This window comes from Limulus polyphemus, unplaced genomic scaffold, assembly GCF_000517525.1.
Source record: "Limulus polyphemus unplaced genomic scaffold, Limulus_polyphemus-2.1.2 Scaffold101, whole genome shotgun sequence".
NCBI classification, from domain to species: domain Eukaryota; kingdom Metazoa; phylum Arthropoda; class Merostomata; order Xiphosura; family Limulidae; genus Limulus; species Limulus polyphemus.
In genome coordinates this window covers 1,115,662-1,128,461 of record NW_013665711.1, presented here as the reverse complement: position 1 = coordinate 1,128,461, position 12,800 = coordinate 1,115,662, and the positions used below count along the sequence as shown (strand labels likewise).

Sequence of the window (12,800 nt, the reverse complement as noted above, 5' to 3'; positions counted from 1 at the left end):
AAGTCTTCCAACCTATCAGTTAATCTGAACTTCCTAAACTTATGGCACTTATCCCTGATTTTTTTCCTGTAAGTATTTAGTAAGCTAGTTATTTTTATCTTCCCTGTTAAACCTTTTTCATCTTTTCAAGAACATGCCTGTCTTGAATTAAAAGCAGTTTATTTTCAAGACAGGCATGTTCTTGAAAAGATGAAAAAGGTTTAACAGGGAAGATAAAAATAACTAGCTTACTAAATACTTACAGGAAAAAAATCAGGGATAAGTGCCATAAGTTTAGGAAGTTCAGATTAACTGATAGGTTGGAAGACTTGCAGAACTATATTAAGGCTAGTGAATTGGTTGACAAAGAAATTAGGAAATCTAAAAGGCATTATGAAAAGCAGTTGGCTGATTATGTTAAAACTAATGACAATGATTTCTTAAGTACATTAAATGTAAGCATAAAGTTAAAATGTGGATTGTGCTCTTAACGGATGTTGATGGCAAGATTTCTGTTGAAGACTATGAGATGGCTGGAGTTTTAAATAATGCACCAGTACCAGACAAAGTTTTCTCTGAAGTTTTAAGTAAGTCAAAGATTAGGTATTGGAGCGTTTCTTTTTCATTTTTGGTAATTCAGTAGACACTGGGCAGGTGCCAAAGGATTGGATAGTTGGAACTATTACTCCTGTTTTTGAAGAGGGTAATACATTTTCCTGGAAATTATAATGTTTCTTATTAAGTGGGAAAAATTATACAAAATCTGATAAAAGCTTTACAGTAAGATATGATATCATAAAAGAAAGACATGGTGGATTTGCCAAAGGGAAATCTGGCTTTGATAATCTGTTATCTATTTTTTCAAGGATGCTACTTGTTATCTGGATGATTAATAGGGTGTTGATTTCATGTACTTATATTTTAAAAAAGCTTTTGATAAGGTATCATTCCATGGATTAACTAATTTTGGTACATGACCTTTAATTATATTTGGGTTATCATACTTTGAATCACACACACAACGTGATCGAAGAAAAAGATCTTGGCACATGTTTGGAAAGACACCTTAGCCAATGAAACAGTGTTGAAATGCTAGTAGTAAAGCTAATAGAAGTTTAATGTGTATTTTATACATATTGTTTACAAGCCAAAAGTTAATTATCTCTAAAAAATTAACTAGTTAGGCCTCACTTGGAATACTCTACAGTTTTGGTCTCCTTATCTAAGTAAGGATATTGACTTATTAGAAAAAGCTCAGAAGACTATTGGGATGATAGGGTTATTTTACTGCAAGAGTTTAAGAACTCGTACTTTTTTCTCTTCAGAAAAGAAGGGTAAGATATGATATAATTGAATCTTATAAGATTATTTTGGGGATCAATAGGATAAAGACCACAGAGTTATTTGGATAAAGGCCATAGAATTATTTGTTCTATATTCTGAAAATACTAGAACAAAAGGATGCATTTTTGGTTTGAAATACAGATTTTGTTTTAAAGGATTGGCTTATGGAATGAGATGCCATCAGTAGTGTAGGAGGCCAGCACTTTACAGCAGTTTAAAAATGGAATCTATGATTTAATGAAAATAAAAGGGTGGGTTTGAATTTTTACATTTGTCAAAGGTGGGTGTGCAAGAACAGCCTCAATGGCCCTAATAATCAGTTGTCTGTATGTTAGGCTAATGAATGAGTTGGTATAGATATGAACAGTCTTTCTATTAGTTAAAAGCTATAACTCATCTATATTGCAATGACTGTAATAATTATCTAATATAAACAAACTGTGATATGAAATAAACAATTAGCTGAATAACTGCACACTTACTATTTAAGTGTAATGTTTAATAATAAGGAAATAAAACATTATGAAAGAATGGAAAAAACTTGTAGAAAAAATAAATACCTCGTAGTTCTTCAATATGAAAAAGTAATTCAGGGAGTTGTCGATCAAGTAAGTCTTCAGTCTGGGGTCTGACCCTTCCTTGGCGTGGAGGAGGATTATCACAATGTCGAACTAACCAAAGTACCTCGTCTCTTGCAAATGAGAGACCCACAAATACCAATAAAGCCTTTGGGAAAATATAACCAAAGGTATAACATTTACCTATAATACCAAACTCCATATTTTATATTACCTTAATAAACTCCCAAAACAAAAAATGAGGTTACTATATACTCCAAGTCAAATTACAAACAAGCTTAAGTGGTGGCAACAAATATGCCTCAAGTTCCTTTTTTTTTGAGCTAAGAATCTTTTGTTAGACTAAGAGTTAAAAAACCAAAAAATACCTTTGGTCCTAAAAGTCCTGGCTGGTCTGTAAATATCAGACCCAGTTCTTTTAAAGCTGTCCTTAAAAACTTTCTTCTCTCTTTATGCATATGTCCACTAAAATAAAGCAACACAAACAGGAAATACCAAACATCAGAAAAAGGAACAAGCATTATTTTGTTATCATAATTATAAAATTAGTATTCTATAATACTAAACACTGTATACTATCTACAACAATTCTACATTTACAAATGTATTTCAAAACATACGTAACAAGTTTAAAGGATTTTATGCAAATAAAATCTTAAAATTCTACATTCCTATAAATATAACAAATTGCTTTATTGCCAGCATTTTCAAAATAATGTTAATTTAATTATGACTTTTTGTATATAATAAAGGAAAAATAGTAAAATTATAAACATAAAATTACTGTTTACTAATGATTCGTGTACTAGACAAAATGCCCACCAGTGAAGGAAACAATCTGTCATTACACTGTTATTTTTCAAGAGATCTAAATCATTCCCTCGCTATAAAAATACAATTTGTTTCCTTTTTCCCCACTAATAGCTCTTATTTGTATATTATTGCCTGAATGCCTATAAAGAAATGTTTAAACATTGTTGCTGAGTGAGGACGAAAATACAACAATTTCCAAATCATGCCAATGGAAGTGAGGATAAAATACACAACTGCTAGTCTTGTTTGGACAAGTATAAGTGAACCATTTTCTAGACAAAATCATATGAAATGTCTTAAAAAACAAACAATAATACAACAATCATGTGGTATTGAAATTTAAATATTTTAAAAATATTTATAAAATTTCAAAGAAAATTTTACTAAAAACCCTAGGAATCTTAAAAATAAAAGCATATCTGAAGTATCTTTACTTTGATTCAGCTTTTATTATGTATTGTTAAAGCTCCCATTTTTAGGTCCCCTCACAACACACATGGGTGGCAACCAAAATTATATCGCTTACAGACTGCATGATATTTTTCAGGGTATATTGCAATGGAATTACAATAAAATGATTTACAAATTGTTCATGTACAATTGAAAACATTGTCATAGAAATCATAAAAAAATATATATCTTGTCATTTATTTATCAATCTTAAAGTACCACATATGAATAAAGTAAGCTTATTTACTATAATACACAATGAAAGAGAAAATACTGTTATAAAGATACTAAAATTAGTTCATAAAATTGACTTACGAGTTCTGAAGTGCAAAATTATATGCATCTTTGATTTCTGACACACGTTTATTATACCTATAACAAACAGATAGATTTGGTAAATAATATAAGCCAGGAAAATTATGTCAATAGCTCTATATATTAAACACAAAATTTGAAATATTTTCAAGATTCAGACAGAAAAATACATACAAACATTTTAGAAGGAATTTATTTACAAATTCCTTTAAAAAGTTCTGTTCTATAATGTACAGTGTATGTACACAGATGGTTTATCTTTATGGAAAAATATACTGTGACAGAGTAAAATCTGATGTATCAAAATGCTAGCATTTGACCTTATAAGATTCAGATGAATAAAAGTATTCCTTCTTCAACGTATATGTAGTCTCTGCTTTTTACTCCAAGAGTGCTAGTTTTTAGAACATAACACTTGATAATAAGAATGATGTTTTTTTTAAATACTGGTAATGTTTGTTAGTAAACAGATTATGATAATTAAAAATTATAAAGTTATAAGATGCAAATGTCATAAGCTTAGAATATCTTTTACTAGAACAAAAATCAAGAATTCTTTGAATCATTAAAGCTGTTAAGTTACCTATTTTGTCTACTCAGCTCATCCAATGTTAAAAGGAGTCTAATAGCTTAAAAATTTTAATTGAAAAGAGGGTAAAAAACTGAGAAGCACAGTAGAGCCATTTTTAGATATAAGTTTCTTTTAGAGCAATGTTACACAATAAGCTGTAGGCATTGTGTGTCTGCCTTGGGAATTGAGCCCTGAATTGTTATGTTACAATTCGTTTAGCTTACTGCTAACCATCAGGGGACTTGTAAGGTACAGGATAACAGAATTAGGTGCAATTACCACCTACCAAAGTTAAACTAAATGGACAGATTTTCACAACTTTAATGACAACAAACAATTACTATTACAGTACTGCTCATACAATGTCATGCTATAGGTAATCAACATAACAATATTATGGACAATCAGTAAATAAAACAATTTCATGAAGTATTTGATTTATGAAGTTTTAAAAAGTTAGACTAAAGTAAGAGAAGCCACTCTAAACCAATTTATTTGAAAACTTACATAATTTATAGACCATCAAACTTTAAATTCACATGTACATATTTATGCACAGAAATATATACAAAGTGTTATTAAGTGTGGAAAAATGTTTAGATGACAGTGTCAGTTTACAGTCTCAACCAAATGAAAAGGATGCGAGACATTAATTTTAATATAGGTAGTCATTATACAATCTTTAAGCTGGGAAAAATCCCAATGTTGTCAATATAATATAAAAATAGTGTGACATTTGGTCTAAAAGGCTTCACATAAATATACTTTTAGAATACATTTACACTATATACATAATACATTGCAGTTTAATACAGTACATTAGCTTTGGTTAATCTGTAAGAACCCAAATTTCATCACTCTTCCTTCCAAAATACAGAAAATGCACAACCAAAACTTAGAACTGGGAAAAATTAAAAGATAAAAACCCTATATAAAAAACATTCTATCATACAAAGATGGACTTACCTATCTCATATATCAGAAAAATGTTCATGTTTTACATACTTCAAATTTGCTTCCCATGTTTAAACTTTATATAACCATTCTATACTTTGTAGTTTTACAACTTACACTTTCAAAATTAAGTTGTACGATAAGCTGTATTCTTTGTATTGGCTTAATGTTAAACATTTTACTTTCTTTTAAGTACTCTCTTAATTTCATTCTTTATTAAAATTTCTCCTTTCTAAATCTATGTGTAGCCGCGCAATTAACTTAATTACCTATAAGCATCGATTATAAGTGATTTGTTTAATGTGAAATAAGCAGTTAATCAAAATTATAATTAATTTAATTAATGTTACAAAAAATAATCAACTAATCAAAATGAGTTTTCTGATTATTCCTGTTTTAGTATTCCAACCATCCAGTAACCAAAAACTGAACATGTTGCCAATATGATTTCTCATTATTATTTTAAATTAAGTAATTATGGCACAAAACAATCAAACCTATTCATTGGTGAAGAGAGTAGACCAATAGTGGGCAATGCATGCGTGCTTGCCAGCCATTGGCTCTCGGTTTGGTTGGCAGTACAAAATTAGGGACAAAAGCAGGTAGCTTTAGTAGTTTTGCCATTACTCAAAGTTGTTTAGCTTGAAATAAATACCATATGAACTCAAAGATGACATGACTGCTAGTAGTGTTACTAATTCCTTTGGCACAATGTTATGCATGCATTCTGTATACAACTTACAAATGTGAGGGTGTGGCCTAGTGGCCATTGGTTAAATAACTAGACACAGCAATGTCTGTTGTTTGTTTATATCTTGTTTGGACTAAACAATAGTGTAACTTTAACTTAATATATTGCTTACTTATTATGCACTATAAATGTAACCAGTGTTACATTAGTTAAGACGTGCATCTAATTAAGGGGAAGGTTTGGATGCTTGAGCCCTACCCTCAGCCATAAACTTTTAAAACATGTGCAAAATATATGTAATAGGAAAAGTCACATTTAGATATCTGAATACTTACCTCTAATTTGAACTACTTTAAAACAATGAGAAATACATGTATTATTTTTGTTATTTGCTCAGTAACCATTATAATATACATGATAGACATGTAGAGCTTCGTTTAAATCTTTTGACTGTGAATACCCTTTGTCTGGCAAACCAATCCAACCTATGCATATAAGGAGTAATATTGATGCAAGAAACGACTTCATGTTTTGAAAAGCAGAGCTAAATTAAGTTTGATTTATTTTTAGTCAGTTATTTTTTATGTATGATAATAATAATGATCAAATATTATTTAAAAGAAGAAATATCCTGTTGTTTTTTGTCATAATATACACAGGCTCTCTAAGAGCAATTGTTAAGAAAATATTTCAGAACCATTTTATATCCTTAGGATAGGTTTAGTAAAACACAACTTATTCTATAACTTCTATATCTAACCTATATAAAAGCCAGTGTGTGTCCATCACCTCACACTTGATTTCTCAAAATAGGAGGAGTCATAAAAGCCAAAATGCATTTATCCAGATAGAATAGTTCAATTTCTGTCTATCCATTACAGTTTTAGTGACGATGTGCAAGAGGGCCATGAGGGGGGGTGAGTGTCATGAAGCCTTATAAGTATTATTATTATTATATATATATATATATATATATATATATAAATAAAACCAAGAAACAATATATTAAAATTTAAACTCAAATTATGCCTCCATTATCATTCCATTCCTTGTTGTCGTCCTTAAGTAAAAGGATAATGACAACAACAAGGAATGATAATGGAGGCATAATTTTCAGTTTCAATTTTATTGTATTGTTTCTGGTTTATATTAAGTTCAATATTGGTGTACAGTGCTGATTTTCATCACTTACATATAAACTATATTTTATACAATAAAACAAAATTGATAGATTGAAATAAATTTCCAAATGATAAAAAATAAGGCAAAAATAAAGAATTCTTATATTTTTTTACATAATAATATTTAAAACTAAGTATTTCAATCTATGGTATTAATACTAAGTTACTTTCCTATTAACTACATTCATGCAAGTCCTTCTTGTGGATTGAAATAGGACTTCTGATTAATTATGATAGAAAGCAATGAAAAGAGAAAACAATCTAGTTGTTGCCATGTGCTGCTTAAACACAACCTAGTACAGTAAATTATTTGATTTATTGCTTTCTATCTTACTGACTGACTGGTCATGCAGCATCTCTTACTATACTGGGAAAATTTGTTTAAAGGGCATGTACATGGGTAACATGAATTAATACTTAAGAATGTTAAGTTTAATATTTGTCTGATTTATAATCAATGTTGCCAAGTGATGTTTATTTTCATCAACAAATATTCAGTAGTCATGGTAGAAGTGTTTTATATAAAAATGATAAATTCAGTAGTACAGGATTAGCTTTCACCTAATAATAAACTTCTAACTTTAAGCTAATCTACACTTTTTTTTTTTGAGCTACTTACATGTTGAATGCTTACCCTTTGATTGTTTCAAAAAACTGTTGAATGTACAGATGGGTGTGAAGAACTTCATCTCTGAAAAGTGTAGTGACCCAACCACTGTGAAGGGCCTTCATGAACAGGTCCATAGCTGGAGGTTGACTCAAATACTGGTGAATCAGCATAAATCCAACTGAAACCAAAAGCTTTATCCAATTAAATGTTTAACAGGTAAATCTAGAACATGCACACAAGATAATACATTAACTGTAATAATGAGTTTCATGCTGTATGTTTTCTTAATTTTTTAAGACTACATCCACCCATCACTTATTTTTAGTAAAACAAAAGTTGTGCCTAAATGTACAGTTTTTGTACCTACATTGCTGACATTTAAGTTAATGTTTTCTTAGTAGTAAAAGATGAAAATATACAAGTTATAAAACTTGCATCCATACAAAAATATTATCTTATTCCCTAATGAAACCCTAAATAAAATTATCATCACTAATAAATTACAATAATTTTCTATATAAAATATAAACCTTATACTTTGCTTTATCTGAAACCTATGTTAATTGCATTTTCACAAATATTTAATTCTTTAAATTGCAATCCAGTTTTTGAATTAATAAATCTTTTTTATTAAAATTCAATGACAAGGAATCTACTTTGAGACTAATAATGTTTGGAAATGGCTTGAATGGGTAATTGAACAAAACAACCCTACTCTAAACCAACACCCTGGGGTGCCAAGATATCTCTTCCAAGTTGTGCAACATTATCCATTCACATGACCTCTTTGTTCCATACTGTGTATATATATACATATTTGTGTTAATGTAAACTACTTGTACCTGATGATGACAAACCTTGTCGAAACGTTGTACATTTGCTGTTGTTAAACTTATATTAAAGTTTTTCTTCATTACCCATTCAAGCCGTCTCCAAACATTATAAATCTTTTTTATTGTAGGATATATGCAATGAATGGAGCCACCAAAGAAAAGTAAAAATAAAATAAAAAACAAATCTTCCAGGAGTTTCCACAAACTTATGATAGTAATTTGATTTAAAACATTTGATTCTAAAGTTTTGAATCAAATGCAACTAGGAGTATTCAGAAATGTATTTCTCTTCACCCTGCATGTGATGAAAGGTAATTTGGAAATCGCCTTGCAAAGAAACAAACAAACCTGATATAAAATTTAAATAGCCTGTCATGATGCATAGGGTTAGGCAAGCAAAGAGAGAAAGGAACTGAAAGCGGCTCGTGGTTGGGGAGTAGCACAAAAACAATAGGTGGGGATCTATAGATCTTATACCCAGAATTTTGATGTGGGAGGAAAACAAGAGTACTCCGAGAAAAACCCACTTTCACTACCTGGATGCTTAATATTCTTTCTGGGTAGTGACTGAGCTATGTACCTGAAACAAGAAGAAAGACGCACATATGGTTAACACAAAACATGTTAATTGTTACAAATGTAATAAGGGGACTAGTGGGTGCGCCATGTTTCAGGTGTTGCTGCTAGTATCGAAAATTGTTTTGTTAATGTATTTCTTGTGCTGGCTATCTGTTAATATTTTTTGGCTAATTTCTGGATGCAGTTTTGGACACTCAGTAGAATATTTAGAGAACCAAGATAAATGGGTGGGGGTGTATTTGGGGAGCTTATCTTTCCCTCTTTTTATATAAACTTCATTAAAAAAAAAAAGGGAAATTCTACAACTAGATACAGATTTGACACAGTTATATTTTTCAATGCTTATTTGGGTGTAATTCTCTATACCTTTTCTTCAGGAAAAAGTTACTTTTTAACAATGTTCTATAAACTACTCCCACAAAGATACAGCAACAGTTCAATACTCAAGTTACTTAAATGAAAACATCTCCCTATAAAAATTTTAAGGACAGCTCTTTTTGTTTCAATATGACCATGACTGAGTTACTATTGTATATAGATATGAAATTCTATTATATAGCTAAAATATATGCCCTCTCCCCATTATAGGGATGTTTTTCATAATCTAACTCCTATATGGAAGGCTTAACAATGTAGTCTGCATGAGTTCTCTCTTACATAGTTAACTGTGATTATTACATTGCTGTTATTTCTAGTATGACTTTAGCAAAAAAAAAAAAAAATGTTTGCATACATGGAAATCTAGTTAAAAACTTACATGTGATCCACCTGTCCATTTTCTCTAAAGATAAGTATTCACATGGTATCTGTAAATGTAACACAATATTTACTATTTTCATTCTTGAACTAACAGCCATCAAAAACATAGTCTAAAAATTGTTAGAAAAGCCCAATAACGAAACTTTCTCAACTCTTGTTTTATAAGTAACATACTTTCACAACAAATGCAGCACTTTAAAGTTCACTATAAAACAGAACATAGATAGATCTGATTAGCCAAAATTAAATCATTAATTTAAACTAATTGTTGATTTGATGTTATTATGATGGTCAAACTGGAATAAAAATGTGATAAGTTTATTATGGAACATATTTTCCCGATGTGTTAAAAAACTTAAACTTCAAACAAAATAAAATTCTGCACAGATGTGAAATTAACATCAAATCATGTGCATGTCAATCTGGTTAAAGAAAGAAGAAAAAACAATTAGAACTATAACTGCCCTTACTTCTTAACAGAGAGAATGAAGTTGCAAGAGGTGTGGTGAAACTAATAAAAATAAAAAATACACTAACATTAGCTATTAAAAGAGATTCCTGGATCCTTTGTATTACTTCTAGAAAGCTTGTATAAAATTAAAATTTTACAAAGAAACTTACGGAATTTTATTTAAAAATATGTATCTCTATACTACACCATTTTTGGAGAGTAGCAAAACAGGGTAGAATGTAAATGCTAAAGTGCAATACAGTGATTGTACAAGTACACTATGCTGAGGTGAAAAAAGGAAATAATGCATTACACAATTTTTAAGAAACATTATATCATTAAGACAAATTAACTCATACAATTTTTTTACTGAATATATTATTCATTCTGTTTCTTACAGTGTCTGTTTGAGCTGGATTCAACATCTGAGTAGGAGCAGCAACAAGGCTTAGCATCTGACTTTTCCTCCATTCATCAGCTGTGTGGTTTCTTCGGGGAAAGACTTGCTGTAGTGACATTAAAGCTTGACAAAGCAACTATAAAAAAAACAATATAATATTTTCAATAAGCACTTTTCTAAGCTCACATAATGTTAGATAAAATATATTATACTCTATAAGTGTTTAAATCAAGAAGTAGAAAAGAAGTCTGTATTTGTGACAAAAAAAAAGAAAAACATGCAACAACAATATCAATTTTGATAGCACTGGTTTAATATTGCTAGTGATATCAACATGACATGCTTTAAACCTCCAGTAATGGCTCATTAAAAAATGTATTGTTGTTCTAAATTTTCACTATATGACCTGCTATGCTAAGTTTTTCATCCATTTTTGTTAATTATTTTATTTCTGATTACTGAGGATTTTCTCTGAGGTGCTGTATGCGAGTTTATGGGGTACCCTGAAGTACAAAGATGCTACAAGACATGGCATAATGGATCATATCACAAAATGTTAAATAATTATGTTTAATAACAGTAGTAACCTTTTCAGTATTAGGAATTTGAATGTTTTGAACAAAATAAGTTTTAAATTAAAATTAAAGTCTAAACCAACTCTTTCGCTACTGGTTTAAACTTAGATATCCATATTTCCACTGTAACAGTTTTAATGGTCAAAGAAAAAAGGAGTAACACTGAAAAGAAAAGTGCTATGCCATAAAACATTAACTGATGTTAGGGTTTGCCTTTAATTTTTTTTACAATGATGTGATTTTTTTACATGAAAGAAAAAATTAAAATGTAGATTTTTTTCCTCTGATATTAGATGTATGGCTATTTAAATCTGTGTTTTTGAAATAAAAGTACTTTTTAAGGTGTGAATTACAATAACTTAATATATATATATATTCCCTAATGAAATAAAAAGTGTCAAAAACAATGATATCAACTGGACTTCCTGAATTATGAAAAAAAATTGATGTGACATTACATTGCTAAAAGAAAACCATGTATATTTAGATTATCAATCACATACTTGCTGTTCATACAAGTTGAGAGTACCCATTAAGGATGCAAAAATTGTATAAAAGAATTTTAAATAATGTTTCTCTTTTTTTATTCAATCTCTAAAAACCCCAATAGATACTAATTGCATACCCTGCATTGTGGATGGTAATAATAAACTTATCTACTAATTAAGTATTTGTTGTCTTAAAATTCAAAGCCAAAAGTTAAAAACAAAAACTGAAATATATCTTATTTCAGGTTTTTTTAATACCCTTCTTGGGTAAAAATCCAAAAACAAAATAGCCCACATACACCATTAGACAATTTCTAGCTAACATTCCAAAAATCACAGTAATTGAGCCATCCAACTATGGGTGATTGATGTTACCATACACACAAAAATTAATATACCTTTCAAATATGCATTTTAGAATAAAAAAATATATCATGCAATAGAATAGAATGTTGTAAAACTACTATAATTTCACTGGGTTTCTAACTAAACTATAAATAAGTTAAAAAAATTATGTCACTGTTACAAGCAACAACTTTGTTCAACATACATCAACCCTTATCTTCTTCGGGGAAAGACTTTCTGTAGTGACATTAAAGCTTGTCAAAAGTTTGGTTGTAAGCTCAATAGAGAAGAAAAAATGCTCTTTCCATGGGTTATAAAATCCATCGAGTAAGGAAAAATGGTTAAGAAAACTGTATTGAAAGCTATGAAAAGATGGAAGGTTTGGTTTGAATTTTGTGCAAAGCTACACGAGAGCTATCTGCACTAGCCATTCCTAATTTAGCAATGATAGACTAAAAGGAAGGCAGCTAGTCAACACCACCCACCACCAACTCTTGGGCTACTCATTTACCAATGAATAGTGGGATTGACCATCACATTATAATGCCCCCCACAGTTGAGAGGGCAAGCAATTCTGTGATGGTCGTTTGAAAAGATGTAAATGGCTTCTCTGTGTACGTTTGACAAATTTATTGATATCGTAAAAAGTCAAGAAAGTAGGAGGTTAAATTGGTCAGGGAAGATGTATTAGGGAAGATGTAAAATCTATAATGGAAAAATTCAGATCAAAGACGTCATGTGACAGAGAAGTGAGGATTGAGAATTTTTCAAAATATTTTCTTTTGAAATTAAGAATTTAAAACTTAGATATACTAATTTGGGTTATAAACTACACTTTGATGCTAAATTTATTTACATACATTGAAAATAAATCTGTTGCATTG

The 12,800-nt window shown here is 29.8% G+C and overlaps 1 protein-coding gene across 1 annotated transcript in view; it reads right to left on the bottom strand.

The window, feature by feature from the left end:
• LOC106470047 (membrane-associated protein Hem-like) overlaps positions 1-12,800 on the bottom strand; it is an 83,797-nt gene that overhangs the window by 52,386 nt on the left and 18,611 nt on the right. Inside the window, exons 6-12 of the mRNA XM_022399473.1 lie at positions 11,542-11,545; positions 10,507-10,644; positions 9,656-9,704; positions 7,511-7,664; positions 3,480-3,536; positions 2,270-2,366; positions 1,884-2,049 (exon numbers count right to left, since the gene is read on the bottom strand). Of these exons, the coding sequence (XP_022255181.1) occupies positions 1,884-2,049; positions 2,270-2,366; positions 3,480-3,536; positions 7,511-7,664; positions 9,656-9,704; positions 10,507-10,644; positions 11,542-11,545 (665 nt within the window). The remainder of the gene's footprint in view (positions 1-1,883; positions 2,050-2,269; positions 2,367-3,479; positions 3,537-7,510; positions 7,665-9,655; positions 9,705-10,506; positions 10,645-11,541; positions 11,546-12,800) is intronic.